The sequence below is a fragment of the Diplodia seriata genome, assembly GCF_021436955.1.
Source record: "Diplodia seriata strain FDS-637 chromosome Unknown scaffold_6, whole genome shotgun sequence".
Classification (NCBI taxonomy): Eukaryota; Fungi; Ascomycota; class Dothideomycetes; order Botryosphaeriales; family Botryosphaeriaceae; genus Diplodia; species Diplodia seriata.
In genome coordinates, this window is record NW_027117313.1 from 650,255 (window position 1) to 667,403 (window position 17,149).

The 17,149-nt window shown below is 56.5% G+C and overlaps 5 protein-coding genes across 5 annotated transcripts; 2 read left to right on the top strand and 3 right to left on the bottom strand.

The window, feature by feature from the left end:
• Positions 1 to 807: 807 nt before the first annotated feature.
• On the top strand, positions 808 to 3,737 carry SLS55_006108 (uncharacterized protein; the record flags this gene model as incomplete). The annotated part of the gene is made up of 4 exons (XM_066777545.1): positions 808 to 1,688; positions 1,860 to 2,492; positions 2,565 to 2,697; positions 2,751 to 3,737. The coding sequence occupies 4 exons, from the start codon at positions 808 to 810 to the stop codon at positions 3,735 to 3,737; spliced, it is 2,634 nt and encodes an 877-aa protein (XP_066631640.1).
• Positions 3,738 to 7,809: 4,072 nt separating this feature from the next.
• Positions 7,810 to 8,721, bottom strand: SLS55_006109 (uncharacterized protein; the record flags this gene model as incomplete). The annotated part of the gene is made up of 3 exons (XM_066777546.1): positions 7,810 to 8,075; positions 8,129 to 8,628; positions 8,681 to 8,721. The coding sequence occupies 3 exons, from the start codon at positions 8,719 to 8,721 to the stop codon at positions 7,810 to 7,812; spliced, it is 807 nt and encodes a 268-aa protein (XP_066631641.1).
• Positions 8,722 to 8,989: 268 nt separating this feature from the next.
• On the bottom strand, positions 8,990 to 10,287 carry SLS55_006110 (uncharacterized protein; the record flags this gene model as incomplete). The annotated part of the gene is made up of 4 exons (XM_066777547.1): positions 8,990 to 9,512; positions 9,564 to 9,693; positions 9,746 to 9,985; positions 10,044 to 10,287. The coding sequence occupies 4 exons, from the start codon at positions 10,285 to 10,287 to the stop codon at positions 8,990 to 8,992; spliced, it is 1,137 nt and encodes a 378-aa protein (XP_066631642.1).
• Positions 10,288 to 12,712: 2,425 nt separating this feature from the next.
• On the top strand, positions 12,713 to 14,092 carry SLS55_006111 (uncharacterized protein; the record flags this gene model as incomplete). Its single annotated transcript, XM_066777548.1, has 3 exons — positions 12,713 to 13,146; positions 13,250 to 13,564; positions 13,681 to 14,092. 3 exons carry the CDS (start codon positions 12,713 to 12,715, stop codon positions 14,090 to 14,092), a joined length of 1,161 nt encoding a protein of 386 aa, XP_066631643.1.
• Positions 14,093 to 14,251: 159 nt separating this feature from the next.
• SLS55_006112 (uncharacterized protein) lies at positions 14,252 to 16,205 on the bottom strand (the record flags this gene model as incomplete). Its single annotated transcript, XM_066777549.1, has 6 exons — positions 14,252 to 15,455; positions 15,502 to 15,640; positions 15,700 to 15,782; positions 15,861 to 15,911; positions 15,975 to 16,064; positions 16,129 to 16,205. 6 exons carry the CDS (start codon positions 16,203 to 16,205, stop codon positions 14,252 to 14,254), a joined length of 1,644 nt encoding a protein of 547 aa, XP_066631644.1.
• Between the last annotated feature and the right edge of the window lie 944 nt (positions 16,206 to 17,149).

Genomic DNA, 17,149 nt, shown 5'->3' on the forward strand with positions numbered 1-17,149 from the left:
CGGCGGACGCGAGTGGCGGCACAGCGGGCGCGCAGTGGTGACGGCCAGGGCAGCCGGCTCGCAGACCCGGGCTGTCGGCAGATGCTGAAACTACCTGCAGCAACCAGGAGAGGCGCCTTAATCTGGGCCATACGCTTGCCCGTGCTCGGCTAGGCCTGGGGGCAGAGTGCGGGACAGCGAATCGATCGACAGCTAAATAGCGCTCCCCTGCTGGCTGCTCTGCCCTCCACCAAGCCATTGCCATCATCGCTCCCCCGAGCGCCGCAGGGTTGCCCGCCGCCACGCGTGCAGTGTTGCCGGCGCTGCCTGTGCTGCGCACGAGCGCCCGCCCGCAAGCGCCGTTTCACCGGGCGGCTGCACATGTGCTGCTCCTTTGTCGTCCCCAGCACCCAGCACCCAGCACCCCTCGTCCCTGGGCTCCGCTCCCTGCGCGAGCTGCCCGCGCGGCACCCGTGCCCTGCCTGACTGCCGTCGCAAACGGGCCGACGTCGAGCCCAGCACGCACTGCCGGTGCATCAGCTGCGCCCTCGGTACTTCCGACTCTTCCCCAGCCCTTCCCTCAACCCTCCGCTCCGCAAGCCACTGCCCGTGCCCGTCTGCTGCCCTCCGCTCCCAGCTGGCTCCTGCTCAGCCGAGCCCGCCTCCCAGTCAGGCCGTCCGTGGTACCGGGTCGTTGACTAGCTTCACACCTTCCATGGCCAGAGCTTGGCCTGCCGGTAGTCGCTCGGAATATAACTAGTCCCAGCCCTCCTGCCTGCACCTCACAGGGTCTTTTCGATCGCTACCCCAGACCACAAAGCCGCCCAAATGGAGCCCCAAGCGGAGCCTGCCCGCGTTGCGCATGCTCTGCCCGGCCTGCACGCCTCCTCTCGCTCGCCCGACTCGTTTGGATCCTACCGGACGCCGCCTACCGCCATTGCTGCCCCCTCCGATCGCTACTATGGCCCCGTGTCGCCCTCGCAGTGCGCCTCGTCGTCGGCCGCCTCGACCAGCGAGGGCGTGCAGCTGCCCAGTCTGCGCACCCTGATCAACCCCGAGCTGCTGAATCCTGCCGCCCCCAATGCTTCGCCTGCTCCCGTGACCCGCCTGCCCAGCCTCAGCGGCTTCGACTCAAGCTCGTCCGCGGACCGCCCCGTCAACGGCCACGGCTATCCCGCCCGCGAGGACAGCCAGCCCTCGTCCAATGCAGGCCAGCCCGTCTTGTCGGCCCCTCAGCCCTACCCGGCCTACACCTCTGCCCCGAGCATCGCCGCGTCTGTGGCCGACGCCCGCGTGCATGCACCCGTTACCGAACTCAGCCATCAGTTCCTCCGACGCGGCTCCATCTCGTCCGGGGCCAGTGCTGGCTCGGAGAACCAGTCACCCCGCGAGGATCACAGCGAGGGATCCGCACTAAGGGTGAAGCGGCGTATTGGAGACATCTCACGAGGCCCGGCCCGGGCTGCACGTTGCGTCGGCCAGCAAGAGGTTGCCGGAGAGGGCTTGTGCTACGTGTACGAGGACGGCTCGTATTGCCGGACCATCATCGACGGCGAAGCCGTCAATCCATCTTGGGGAGTAACGAAGGCCGGAAAGCCTCGCAAGCGTCTTGCGCAGGCATGTCTGACCTGTCGTGAGAAGAAGATCAAATGTGAACCAGGCGTCCCCAAGTGCGCCCAGTGCACTCGTGCCCGTCGCACATGCAGAGGGTAAGTTTGTCTCCACTTCCGCAGGGATTGATGCCTGCTGGCCAATTAAGGTTGCATGCTTCGAGCCAGCCAACCATTATGTGGCGCGGCCGTTACGAGCTGCGATTGATGGGTGGCCTGCTGTCTCCGCGTATCATTTGAAACTAGCTCAACGGCTGACCAATGCTGTAGGGGCCTTAGTGGCCAGACCCCAAACACCGATGGCATGAAGCTCGACTTGTTAGAGAACATGTCCACGTCCACAAACCAACATGCAGAGGATGCTCTCAGTGCACACCCTTCGCCTCCGCATCAACCTCAACGCGCAGCATCCCCTTCATCTCGCGGCTTCTTGAAGCCACAGCACATCTTCAACCAGCTGGGCAAGCCGGGAGATGCCGACGAGCCGCGGAAACGTCGCCATCGCAGCTCATCGGACGAGAGAGAGTCCGCTTTCGCTCCCCGCGCCCCCGCTGATGCTGTTAGAAGCTCAGCCATGCACGCCATGGCGCGCTCTGGCTTGGACTCGGATCCTTATGAAGCCGACCCTGCACTCACAAAGCATCTCTTAGACTTGTACTTCAACTATGTCAACTCATCAACATATGCTGTGTTCGCTCGGGAACCGTTCATGAGATGGGTCACCAATGGTCAGCCCAAGACGGCTGACGAAAAGCTTGTCATCTACTCATTATTGGTCATGGGAAATGTCTTCTCCACGGACTCTGAGTGGCGTCGCATAGAGAAGCAGCTGCTTGATATCTGCAACTCTGCCCTGCAGAAGCGTATCGGCAAGTTCACCCTCCACATGTGCCTCAGCAGAATGTATGTCGGTCTGGCACATTTTGCTCGAGGGCGGCACGAAGAGGCCTGGGATTGGTGTGGCTCTTTCTTGAGGGCCGTCAGTGCCTTGAAGCTCAACCTAGAGGAAGGCGCTGCCTGCGAAGAGGGTGAGAGTCTCTTCGGATTCGACCGCAGAATGAGTGAGGAGTGCAAGCAACGGACTTTCTGGGCTGGGTTCTTGATGGACGTACGTATCCCCAAACCATGTTTAAGACACGGCAGGGCTAACTGGTTTTGCAGCGTTACAATGGATTCTCAGGAGGCACCCTCTTTACCATTGATGTCGATGACGTCTGTGTCAGGCTCCCTTGCTCAAAGGCAGCATATGACGCCGGCCGGCCGCTCGACACGCCCATTTTCGACGGCGGTCACATCGAAGAACGGGCTCTCCTGAGGAACATCAGCCCTATGGGCTACCACGCCCTTGTATCCGCGATCTGGGGCGATGTGTGGATCTTCACAACCCGTGCTGCTCGCAAGTACACCAGCATGCGACTAAACGAGTACAACACGTTCTACGATCAAACCAACGAGCGTCTGGACGAGTGGCTCGCATGTCTGCCTTATGAGCTGCAGTACAACGAAGCCAACTTTTATGCTGCAGTCAACGCTGGCTATGCTGGTACCTTTGTTGGCATGCATGCTCTCCATCAGGCAACGATCATGCGACTCAACCGGTATGCACGGCACTCATCGCTCCCTCCTCATATCCTCTCCCGCAACGCCTATCGCGCCAACGTGGCGGCTCGGTACCTTCTTTGTAAAATCATTGCACCTGTTACCAAGGAAGCTCGCTCCCGGCGTCTCGGACCGGGTCACGCTTTCGCCTTTGCTACACCATTCCCTGGCTATGCCGTACTCATTGCGACCGACATCCTGTCTGCAGGAGGGTTGGCATCCGATCTGCCCAGCACCATTGAAGCCATCAACAACGGATTGCATTGCGTGGACGAGATCGCATCGTTTTGGTGCAGCGCCCGCACGCAGCAAAAGGCTGTTGAGACGCGATTGCGCCAGCTTGCTCAAATTGCCATGGGCGAGGGTGCAAGGCTTCTCAAGAAATTCGAAGGCCATGAAGTCTGGCGGCTGGAGAAGCCGCTTGAGTCGAACTTTGCGGCTCGGGACGACGTGGTATACGGGGCGGATGACGAGGCATACTTTGCTGCATTGCTCCGCAGCGATGCTACGAAAAGAAGGGAAGTGGGGATGTCGACGATAGTCTCTTGAGCTTCGAAGAGAGCAAGCGCGTACTGGATACGCCGCACCCTTACGCACTGTAACAGTTTTGATTTAAATACACGAACGAAAAGATAAATACAGGGGTACAGTACGGTCGGTATAGGGCTCGAGGGAACCACTTGGGACGGATCTTCCTGGACATGATTTCTTACGGTATTCTTTCCTTTTTCTTCGACTCGCGGGATACGGTCATTCTCACTTTTTTCTGTCCTGTACAACTGTATCCAGCGTTGAAAAGCCCAGGCGTTCTCTTACTTCAGTATTTTGTAAATTAATTCACGGCATGGGGGGCGGAGGAACATAATCAAATATTGACGATCAAAGTCCACGTTGAATTTTGACGGTTGAACCAGCTCCTGTGTAGCATGTTAATCCCACCAGCATTCTCGACCCTGTCTTACGAAACGTTGCAATCCAACGTAGGCATCGACCAACATCGTTCCCCGCATTTCTCCGATAAGGTTCAACTGTGGCAGGCTCCGAAGCGCAGAGCGCAACTTTCTAGGTTTCCTCGAAATCCTGCGGCTGGATCTGAGCTAAAATTCAAGGAGAAGAAAATTTTCTCTGCACGTTGACTCAATTTATACTACTCAATGTTCGTTAGTGGTGGCCATGTCTCGGAAATCCACAGCACTCACTGCATAAGCGGTTGAAGCAAACACCTGGATGTAGTCGTATGTCTTTTGAATTACACAAGAACATGCCGACATTCCCTTCAACTACCCCGCGTAAGTAAGATGCAACGAAGGCTCGGGGAAGATCAATTATTACAGTTCATCATACCACTTCCGAATATGCATTAAGTGTCTCAACACAGAATACATAGTGGACTTGCGGATATGAGCCGCTGAAACAAACACGCCAACTCAATCAGCGAGTAGCATGACAAGGAAAAGCACGACTACACCACTGAAGGAAAAAGACAAATCCGGCCGGCGGAAAAGCATCTCATACGACGATGGCGAGGGCGGCGGTAGCGGAAGTCGTATGATTGATCGACATGCGAGTCTCCCGTCGACAAACTCAATTCAGATACGCTGTGCTTTCGTTGCCCGCAACGTCTGGTTATTGCCGGACTCTTCTCGGCAGTTCTGCTGTGTTTTCGGATGTATCTTCCGAAGATGTGCTCATGTGGTGCGTATAAGCTCAACACATCATTACGCCGTGGGGATTGGTCTGAAGAGTACAGTTCCGAAAGGCTTTGTGTAATCATCAGATCGGATTCTCGAACAACAGTGGTCTCTTGCATGTATTATAGTTACTCGGCGTTATAGGGAACTGTTACTCCCCTACGTGGTGGTATGAGTACTACGAGAAGGTTCGCGACGGCGACATTGGCCATCAGTTGGGCAGTGCATCAAACATGACATCGGTCACACGCAGCAACCACGTGGCATGCTCCCCGTTCATGCATGCCCCAGAGCGTCGGAGGAACTCCGAGGCTTCCGCACGTGAATCTGTATCAATCATACTTTCCTAACTCAGTGCTTCTGATACTTGGCCCTTCACAAAGGAACCTTGACCTGCTGAAACGTTGCTTGGCAAAGATATTGCACCCGGGTTTCCATCCTAACTATATTCAGGAATTACACTATCTTTCGTGGAACACGGAAGGGTAAAAATCGCCAGTGACCACCGGGGTCTATATTATTCACATAGTAGGCAGCCATTGTGGGGGTAAACAGGAACGGATCAGCGGGCATGGAAGAGCACAGGCAAAACTCTCTTCCACCACCCTGCCCTCATCCGCACGGGCTTTAACCTTCATTTCCATCAGATACATATCGGCTCTCGCTTGTCGTTTTTCCCGACGCTGACGACGACCGGAATCCTGGGATACGCTGACTCGACAACGAGCCGATGTATTGCCACACACTTTTTAACTTTGTTCCTTGCCGGTTTCCCTCGCTTCCTTCTTGGCTGCCGCCGAGTTGGCAAGTTGCCGAACTTGCCGATGTCTGGGGTATGCGGAATGTCCGACGGGAAAGGTTAGGTATGTACATTATCCTCTACATTCCCATCCGTCCCTTGCAGCACGTGGAGAGAAAATCAATTACCGTACCTACCCGGCACTTCTGGTTTGCAAGGTCCCTTGCGGCAGGTTGGTATGTATCGGAGGATAGTGAGTAGGAGTGGAGCCTGGTTATGGATCTTTGTCCTTTCATTCCGTCCCACCATTTTGCACTTGAATCAGTTGGCCGGTGTGCTTGGTTTCTGGGTTCCCTACATAGGAGATATTATGCGACATAATATCATCATTTTTTCTTTCTCTGCCGTTGATGTACGAGTACGGTGGAGTACGAGACGGCCATGGGCGAAAGAAGCCGGGAAAGGAACATATCTAGGTTCGGCGATATTTCCGCGCCAATGAGGTTCCTTGTCGCGTTACAGAATGTCTTGGCACATCCTGGGGAGTCACAGGCGGGGTATGGGGCAGGCGGGTGCGTTGTGTCTCGATATGGCTACGTAGCAGATTGTGGCGTAAGGTGGGGGCTCTACCCTCGTGTTCGCCGATGCTTCTCTTCCAACGTCAGGCTAAATCCTGGCTTCTCTTCTCCTGAGCGCACGGGCAATGGGATGAACATGTCAAGTGGGACAAAATGATACAACAATATGTTATCGGGCATCGTTGGTCCTTTGTGCCGAGACACCGAGTGTAGGCACGAGCATCGTCGTCATAGCTGGCATACGGTAGGACTGAAATAGTTGAAAACCTCATACCAAGTGTTTGTCTATGTGCGTTGCCAGTCCTTCCAGACCAGGACCCAGCGCATGCCACACAAGAAGCGCGCCGTTGAGGTGAATTGTGGACATGCATCGCCGATGCAAGGGGATCCCAACTTGCGCTGCCGTTTGCTATAACACCTCTTCCAACAACCCAAGCGACCAGTCATTTCCTCCTCAGAGTTGCTCGGACCGGGACTTCGTCCATGCGGCGCGAATGGCGGAAGCTCCAGTGTACGAGGGCGGGCCGCATCTTGAGCATAAAGACACCGCAGATGGTGAGCCTAGCTCTTGGGCAAAGTCAAAATAGTAGAGAAAGGAGACAGGTGCAGGTCGTGCGCCGGCCTGTCATTCGTCAAGTGTCGGCTCGCACGACTCTTGCAACGAAGATCCGGGTCCTGAGCCACGGGGCCTTACCAACACGAGGAAGACCGGTAGTCATTTGCCGGGAAGAAGGATCGTCGGTAACCCTAAATCCCGAACCTACAACCACCAGAATTGCCGACGACGCCATCTCGTCTTCCGCTATATCCGCGTGTTGGCTGCCCGTTGCTTTGCACAGACCCATCTTACTGTAGGATTTTCGACGCCGTGTTATTGGAAGAAGGTTGCTGGTCAGGGAGCGCCAACGCGAGTTGGATGCCCCTTGTCATGCCCACGACTCGTGGCCGGGAACCATCATTCCCCAAGCCCGTCGGAAGTGCCGAAAGAAGCGAATGCGAAGCTCGGTAGCCACGACTTTTCCACACTTTTCGTTCGCTCTTGTCGCTCTCTCCGCGCGGTTCCAACCGGCGTTTTCCTGCGTAACATCGGGTTGGAGTCCACGGCACACAGCGGTTTGAGCTGGAATGCTGGTGGGCTCTGACGTGGTGCTCCGAGTGCAATGACGTGGCATGGCGTAGCTACTCCGAGCTAATTGACAGCTGAATTGTATTGTTTGAGAACTGACTGGGTACGCCGTTAAGCGCGCGTCTCCGCCGAAAGGAGAACTCCAATCGATATAAGCAAAATGACGTACCTAGTTAGAGGTTTGGCCTGATTCCATCCGCCATTGGTGGTACCCCGACGTCTGCGACAGTAGTCTTTGGTGACGAATTCGCCGCAGATGCCAATGCAATGCAGAAAGCCCGTAATGCACCTATCCAAATGCAAGCATCTGCATTGAATCCTATCGAAATTCTTTTCTGTCGAATGACCCAGCCTCGAGCCGCCAATGCAGCCACCCAGCAACACCCGAACGCCCGCTTTGAACGCAACACACCCGACCCAAGTCCAACCAGCCAATGCAATTAGGACGCCGTCCGTAGTTCATCCCATGCGTTTTTTGCCCCTCCCTTTACTCATTCGTCGCGTTACCGTTCATTTCGGCGTCCTTTTCGTCGCCGCCTGCCAAGACCTTGGTCTGCAACTGCTGCGAACCGCCTGGGCCGCCGCCAGGCGTTACAGCCACCACCTCGCCCTTCTCGTCGACAAACTCGAAATTGTAGCGCGACAGGAGGTGGGGAATGGCGGAGAGCTGGGGGCCGTAGCGGGCGGTGTTGTCGTAAAGCTCGAACAGCGGGACGGCGAGGAGCTTCATGTTCTTCGGGACGGAGAGAACCTCTGTAGACAGGAGTCAGCGCGGGCGGGCTTCGGCGGAGAGGGCAATGGCATACTGCTTCGGGGCAGCTGGATGAAGTACAGCTTCTTGCACTCCTTGGGGCGGGTGACGTGGGCGGGGATGAAGGGGTACATGAAGGTCTCGAAGTTGGGGCGCCACCACTGGGCCAGGGTGTCGCCGATCTGCCACTCGTCGTTGACGCCCTCGCCGGTGAACTGCGAGCCGACGGGGGCGAGGCGCTCGTTCAGGCGGGCCTTGAAGCCGTCGATCTCGTCGTCCTCGGGGCGCAGGTAGTCGCCGGGCAGCTTGAAGAAGGCATTGGCGATCTGCAGCATCAGGATGTGGGGGTGGTTGTGCTCGTGGCAGACGAGGATGCCCTCGCAGGTGCGGCGCATGCCATGCTCGCTGTAGTGCTCCTCGAGGCGCTTCAGGCGGGCCAGCACCGAGGGGTCCTCCTCGGGCTGGTTCTCCTTGGTGCCGAAGGTGTAGTTGCTGAGCGGATACAGGCGAATGGTCTGCGGCTGGTTCGCGTTGAACTCCCTGGGCAGGACGGGGCTGTCGTGGGTCAGCATGGCGGGCGCAGTGGGGGGAGCAGAAAGCGGCGCACGGGTACGAGCTCTGGAGAGCGCTCTGGGTGATGGTCGACATGGCTGGGTGCAAGGCGCGAGGTGTTGTTTGGGGAGTCGCGGGAGCTGTGCGGTCGCTGGAGCTGCAACCTTGGCGGTGCCGGTGCCGGCCGGCCATGATTTGCCCGACCCTTGCGCCACTGCGCCGATCCCCGACCCTTCGTTCCTTCCCCCTCACAACCTCAAGAAAATCTCATCAAATCAATGCAAGCAGTCAATTTGGCACTACGTTTTCCATACGAATCGAATCGAGCCAAGAAAGCAATCCACTATCTACAGTGCCGCCTGGCTTAGGCCTCGGTGCCGCCGTTCTCACCGTAGACGGCGGCGGCGCTCCAGGTGTAGTTGGCGCTCAGGTCAACGCCCATGGCAATCCAAGCGAACAAGCCATCCTCGACACTGTCGCCCAGCAGCATGTAATCGAACACCGGGTCACTCTCCGACTCGGTCTCCACCATGAAGACCCTGTCGTCCGCATTCTCCACGATGTCGATGGTGTTCTCCGTGTAGGGCGAGACGTTCGAGTTGATCTCCGAGATGAGGTCTTGGTCGAAGAACAGTTGTGCGATGTGCGTGACGTTGCCGCCGCTGAGCGTGCCGTTGGCCAGCTCCGTCGCCCCGCTGTGCGTCACCACGTGGATGTGCGTTGCGCGCCCCGAGTAATGGCCCGGGAAGATGGTCTTGAAGCTGGCCACCCCGTCCGAGTCCGTCTTCGCAATGCCGCGAGCAAAGGTTCGGTTCAGATTGGCCGTGTCATCTTCGTTGCCGTTGCCCGACCCGACAACGCCCGCATACACGCCAGTCGAGTTGCAGCTGTTGAGGTTAGCAGCTTTACGCCACCCTAGATCACTCCGTATGACTTACTGCCACAAGTCCCAGTACAGGTCCGTGATCGGCTCGCACGTGTTGATGTCGATGAACTGGCCTTCGATGGACACAGGCACGCCAGGCTCGTCGTCGACAATGTCCTCACGCACCAATTCGCCCAGAACATCTTCGAAGCTATTAGCCCCTTACTTCGACATTTCAAGAGCAACGATACTCACAGTAGGGTCCAATCTCGCCCTCAGGGCTCAGGACACACGAAGAGTTTTGGAAGATCAAGTCCTCAAAACCAGGCGTGCCAGGCGTCACTGTCAGGTTGGACAGGTGGCTAGTGTTAGCGACCTGAGCGCCCCAGTCCGTGAGGGTGGCATCATCGCCAGGAGCGCCGCCGCCAGCACCGCCGCTCGGAGTGGCCGCAGCAGCGCTCGACGAGGCAGAAGCTGCCATGGCACGCTTGGCCTCTTTTCGTCCATGGACATCAATAAGCTGCATCAGCATTGCGAACGAGAGAGAGCTCACTCTTCTTGGCCGCAACTTCGGCCTTCATCGCCTGCACCTTCGTGCTGCGGCGCTCGATAGCACGCTGCTCGACACCGCGCGCCTTGAGCTTCTCGGCGCAATGAGACAGGTCTCGCGGAGCGTGCCTAAGATACGCAGCTCGGGCAGCAATCTCATGCTCAAGGCTGTGCCCTGCGTGCCCCATGACAGGCTGCGCCGCCAAAAAGGCCGCGACGAGGGCCACGGTATTGCGGAATTGGACCATGGTATAGAAACAAGTGTGGTAGAGTTCTAGGAGGGGAAATAGGAAGTGAATGAAAGCTAAGTATGCCAGGAACGAGCGGGCCAAGGGCGGTGATGATCATTGTCTTTCCGGCTTTGAGGACTCTTTATACCAAAGACTTCAAGCTAGGATACGTCCAGGTCATCAACACGCTTCGCCAACGCTCAGCCTGAACCAGCAACGGTGTACGCAAGCTGTCCTGTTGCCAAGAGCGATTCCAAAGGCCAAACGAGGCCAGCTTCCACTGCCAAGCCGCCTGTGTGCTTGAATGTACGCAAGCATCTGCGCAAGCATGCCAGGAACAGGATGTGATTGTCCCTCGTCCACGGAGCCTCGTGCCGGGAAAGGTGTGGTTCATAATGCGGCAGTGCTGATAGGCTAGGAGACTAGGCATTGCCGGGGATCTGTGGGGCAAGCGGCTGTTGTGTTTCTTAGTACCGTACGAATGGTCACCTTCCGCTTTGCCTTGCAGATCCTCCTCCACCAGAGCCTCGATGTTTCGGCCCACCACACAGCTCTTGATAACGACAGTCCATCCAACCGAACTTCAGCGCCTCTCTTCTGTCTCTAGGACTTAAAGCTGCGTTCCAGCAGGAGTCAGGGATGACTGGTCCCTGCCTCCAGGCTTCTAGAATGGCGGTTTCTTGACAGCCTTGAGACACTGCCACGCAAGGCGGCAATCAGAGAAGCCGGGAAGGAAAGTCAAACACAGCAGCGGTGTGCGTAACCAATGCACATACCTCGTCACTCTGCGGGGATCATGTCCATGGAAAGAGCAGGTGGACGCGCGCCTTTGGGGTGCTTGCGAGGCCTTGTTGGCTATTGCATAACTAATACCATGTCCTTACCCAATAGGACGTCGTCGGAAAAGCATTACCCAGCTTTGATTTATGGAGCCTCGAGCTGCCCTAAATAGGTTGCCTCGGTCTTCTGGGACCAAGATATGCTTAAGGCCGAAGCTTACGACCGAGCTCAGTAGGTGAACGAATTCTTGAGAACAGCAGTATTTTTGAGGCGAGTTTCTCATGTAAACCGATCAGACCATGTGCGAAATGGAATTACGGAAATTTCGGATCCAGAAATCCTTTTGAAAGCACAAAGTTGCGGTTCTTTGTACGCAGCGTACCTCGGGGATTGAGCAAAGGCATGTTTATCTCCGAGATGCATCGGTTACGCCGAGCATATGGAATAGGTGAATAGTGCTTCAAGAGCCATTCAGAGAGGCAGGTTTGCTGCTGACGCTATTTCGAGGACAGAGGATTGGGACCATGCCAGACCAAGAGCTTTCAAACTGCCTAAAAAGGAAATCAGACAGATGACAGTGTCGCCCTAGGAACGTTGCATATCCGATTACCACTCTCACGTGCACATGTTGCTTCCAAGCGTATAAGTGGACGCAGTACCCAGTGTCTTGGTTTGTTGAATTACTAGCGGTAGTTGTGTAGCTACGCACTCTTGTTCATCCGGAACGCTAGTAGCCGGCGCCAAGGAATTACAGAGGCCCACTACACGTCCCTTGCAGGTGCTGACGCGTTCGAAAGTCAAAGAACGCAAGCGCAATGACTGGTCGGCTAATGTTCTGTTTGTCTGAGAGTCAGATAAAGTAGCATGTGGGCCGGGGGTTTATCTGGCCCGAGATGGCGATTGCGAGTTTGTTTCTTCATCGTTGGCAGACCTCTGCGGACATAAAGGAGATATTACACCTGCTTAAAATGGGTTGTTGATCCTCCTGTGCCAAGAGGATGATGCATACAACCTCTGAGGGCGTTGTTCCAGACAGGACTAGCAAGATCAAACTGTTGTTACGGCTTCTAGATAATGCTATGTTAAAAGGTCAGGTCGAAGAGCCGCCTTCCCAATGCGGCTAGCCTATGATTTGTCACTGGGTCGCAGTCACGCTTTGCTCGGTATCCAACTTTGATCGAGCCACAGTCGTTTCCAACGGAGAAGAACAACGAGATGAAATCTTTCCATCGCAAGTTCTGTGCACAGACCGTCGAATGGAAGCCCATGTCACGTGTGGTGGCGGTTGGTGCCTGCACTAGCTCGTTGATGCCTACCGGCCCCCACACCATGCGTCCATGCGATACTCTTTTATAACATCCTCGCCGCCGCCGATACATCTTCAACACCATGGCGTCCGGGATTCTTCTACTCCCAGAGGAGCTCCGCTGCAACATTGCTCACCATCTCGAGAAAGAGGACATCTGCTCCTTGAGACTCGCCAGCAAGCAGCTTCATGCTGCCGCCACGCAAGCTTTGTTCTCGTTTGTCCGCCTTTACCCTTACAAAGAAAGCATAAGTAGGTATAACACCATCCTGGACCATGAAGAGCTCAATAGGCATGTCCGACATGTGGAGCTCAATACACTTGACACCGACGAGGTATGTTCACCTCCGTCCCGCCATGAACGTAGCGCTAAGCCATGCGCAGGAGGAGCAAGAGGTGTCGGGAGAAGCGGAGCTCGACGACGAATGCCTCGAGGCTTTCAAGCTCGTCAGCAAGTTCCCCAACCTCGCCGGCGCCACTCTCCGTTTCTCCAAGAACGCTACTTCGGGGAACAGCTGGCAGGGCTTCGGACACTATATGCAATGGACCGAGTGGCCCGAGACGTACCAATTCCGCCAGTCCATCCTGCAGAGCTTCTTCAAGACGCTTGCCCGCCCTTGTGCCTCGAAGGTCAAAGATGTCTGCATCGACAACATCCAAAACATGAATGACGTGCACTTCATGAAGTCGGAGCCGACGTTGAAGGTCTTGTCAAGACTTACTGCTCTACGACTTTACATTGCCACCGAGGACCACGATGCCGCTCCTGAATGCAATCTCGAAATGGAAGAGTAAGTCTGCCCTCATTGCTTCAGACATGGTACTCATCCGCGCCACAAGGCTTCACAAATTCATGACAGAACTCCGCCCTCTCTGGCTTGAACCTGCCGCCAGTAACCTGACCACACTCGTCCTCTATCAGTCGTTCTATTTCGGGTACAGCCCAAAGCTGGACCTCCGCGGACTACGTATTCCAAGCCTGCGCACACTCGCACTCGGAAACTATGTCTTCACGCACGACTGGCAGCTGGAGTGGCTTAGTGACCATTCGTCTTCACTTGAAAACCTTTTCCTCGATGACTGCATCGTGGTCTCCTACGCAAAGCTCTACGACTGCCAGATCGACTCGGACGGCTATCCAATTATCCAACGCAGAAGAGGCACGCCACGCGGACACCGGGTGCGAAATTACAAGTTCATCGACCAAACGTAAGCTTTACCGTTCCTTCTCTGTCTTTCAAGTGCCAAGGCCACCTCGCACTTCATCCGGCTCGCTATTCCCATTCATCCTGAGCGAGCGAGCAACACTAACAGCTGGCAACCAGCTGGTCCCGCATCTTTCACCATATTCGCACTCAGCTCACATCCCTCCGCCACTTCCGCACCGGCACATCGACCCGCTGGATGGGCCGCTACGACGACCGCCACTACTTCCACCCCTCCGAGTACGAAGACCTCACCATCGGCCTTTATGACGACCGGTATCAGATTTTCGACATGGGCATCGGCCCTTGCCAGTACACCGACCGGTTCCCTCGCGGCCTTAATGGCCACCTCGACTTTCACGAGCGCGACGGGAAGGGTACGGTTGACGGCGACAAGTGGTGGGCGTTCGTGCAGAGGCTGGAGGAGCAGGGGCGCGAGGACAGAGATGCGCTGGTGGAGCTGCTGAATGCGATCGGGCAGCCGATTCCCAAGGATACGGAGGACGTGAGCAATTTAATGGGGAGGAAGTAGCCGTAGAAATGTCGAGGGCGGACGGGGAGATATGAACGCATATTCTAAGCAACGAGCGGCGGAGAATTGAAGGCGAAGTCCGGACGCAGACGTATACATCTGTGTCACAACCATTGCTCAAACTGCCGCGAAAAGGGGTTGAGCAGGATGGAGTCCTTCCTACAAGATACGATCCGCCCAACCCTTCAACCCCTTCTTTTCGACCGTCACAACCTCCTCTCCGTCCCCGACCGGCACGCCCTCGATCTCCGACCCGTCATAGACGCCCATGGCCTCGTACACCTCGTCCGGCAGCACCGCCCTCTCGATCATCGTCTCCCTCGGCACGAACGCATACTCCAGCGCCAAGTACGTCACGCTCGTGCCGACGAAGCCCAACAGCCATCCGAACTGATACGGGCGCGCACCAACACCGACCTCGATGCTCGTGTTGATGCTGTTGATGAAGCCGGGCAAATTGGGCGCGACGCCGACCAGGAACGCGACGACGGCGCGCCAATTGACGCCGGCGCGGTACCGGTAGATGCCGTGCGGCTCGTACAGCGCGCGCGTGTCGTACCTCCGCTTGTGCACGACCCAGAAGTCGAACAGCATGATGGCGGCGATGGGGCCGAGGAAGACGGCGTAGGCGCTCATGAAGTTGAGGAAGCTGCCGGCGCTGGCCAGGATCTTCCAGGGCACGAGCGCCCACGCGAGCACCGCGCACGCCAGCTGGCCGCGGCGGATGTTGACGAAGCGCGGGAACAGGGCCGTCAGGTCGTTGGCCGCCGACAGCGAGTTGGCGCTGATGTTGACGCCGAGCGCCGCCAGCGCGAAGGCGAAGGCCGCGAAGAAGCGGCACGCCCGGTTCGGCCACATGGCCACCAGCGCCATCGGGTCCCACAGGTACTCGCCGCCGTACTTGGCCGAGCCGGCCGCCGACGCGGCGATGCCGATGAAGGCGATGAAGGTGAAGACGATGGGCAGCATGGGCACGTACAGCATCTGCCACTTGACCGACACGCGCGAGTAGCGCGAGAAGTCGGCCTGGTTGACCGAGAGCGTGGCGTAGTTGCCGATGACGGACGTGAGGTTGGCCAGGAAGGCCCACGAGTAGGCGGCGCCGTGGATGGTCGGTTTCTGGTCCCAGATGTCCACGCCTTTGGTCGAGACGAAGGCCCAGATCAGGATGGCGATGAAGGCGGTGGGCACGATGATGGACTTGGCCATGAAGAGCCAGCGCAGGTTGTTGGGGTGCATGTACAGGAAGGGGATCTGGAGCAGCCAGAATATGAAAAAGGCAATCATTGTGTTTGTCTCGATGCCCTCGTCGGCAGGGATGTGGTTCGGGAGGGTGAGGAAGGATGGCCAGATTGCCCCGAGCCTGCAGGCTTTAGCGACGCTCAACATACTCTTGCGGGAATGCTTACATTACTCTGACCGTATTTGCTCCGTTCATTGTCTGGATGGCGAACCAGAAGATTGCAAGGATGACTCTGGAGATGATTGCAATGTAGGAGCCCCAGAAGCCCCAACTGGCGCGTGCGAGGACGGGAAAGGGAGCATGATCTGGGTGAACCATCAGCCGTCCTTGCTCGGGTTGCAAGCTTCACAAGGAGGTTCCGTACAGATCACGCCTGTTGCGCCATTGAGGGCAATGACCCACGAAATGATGAAAAATGCCAAGGCCACGATCCCGAGAGATTCACGCCTGGGAAGTTGTGTCAGTCAATCTTGTACTCGTAGGTGCAATAGCCCTTCAAGACAGCTTGAGGAGAGTGAAACTTACCATGTGAGGCCGACAGCAATGATGGAGGATGCGAACTCCCAAGTCGCCGCGCTGTGCTCAGAGCCAGTCAATTCTGCACTTCTTGTCGCTTTTTACGCTTCAACGCATACGTACTTGAAAGCGTCTGATATCCAATATGCGACAAAGGAGGTGACGCCCCATTTGCGGGAGTGTTTGGGAACGGGGTCGAGGTCGACGTTGGTCCTACACCAAAAGAAGTCAGCTAGAATTCTAGCGCACATACACCTACAGGACCGCTCAAACTTACCACCTCGCGCTGCCCTCGGCAAATTGAGACTTGGCCTGCTCAACGTGGAGCTTCGGTCGCCGGAGCTTGAAGCCCATCGTGACGAACTATATCGAAGGGATAATGCCGGGAAAGACGGGAAGGTCTCGAAGATGACGGGGTTTCGTGGGGACGGGTGAGCTTGTTATAATTCGGGACTTGTGCTACGCGTGCTACCCTTGTCGCTCTGCATGCATGGCCTGCATTGGCCGCACCATCCCGTATCACGCCGGGCGACAGCTGCGATGCGATAGCGATAAGGGAGCCCGAAAGATGGGGCGTGCCGCTAAGTAAGCGGCTTGCCCGAAACATGCATCATCGCCTTGCTGACAGCCAATGGCTCCAAGGCGCGAAATGCAGACACCGGGTAATTGGGAGAACATGTACGTGGGGCAATCGGTGAGCCGCATTCCAGATGGGAGTCCAGGCATGGCTGCGTCCTTATCTATCTTGCATCGCGTGGTTGATTGCCGCTGAGTCGTGAACCGGCATATCGGAACGTGACGTTATTTCTAGCGAAGGACTGAAAGGTAGCTCGCAGCCATCAGCCGATTTGTTAGACGCATTATTGATCTCTTGGGCCGACCGTGGAGAGCGAGTTGCCTGCAGATAAGAGAGGTGAGCACATGGCCAATCAGACGACGCTGCCCGCATCCCCGACACTGATATCTGGGGAAGTTCCCGCTTGCCGCTGGGCCCGCCAGTTCCCATCCCGCTGTGCCAAATTAAAAGAGAACTATGCGATTCTTCTATCGAAATGACTGCTGACTCTGAATATGCAGACGACCGGGTGAATCGGGGCTTACTTCTTGTGACCAATCCTCTACTCCTCCCAACATGAAATAACACCTGAAAATGACCGTACCGTTGCCCAATGCGCCTGGAGCTGGTTACGTACAATGGAGGCATTCTGAGCAATTCGACCTCCCTTGGGTATCCTGCGCTGCTCTCTTTGCAACCAATCTTCATCAAAAGCAACATTTTCCATCTTGAGCCGTCTCCT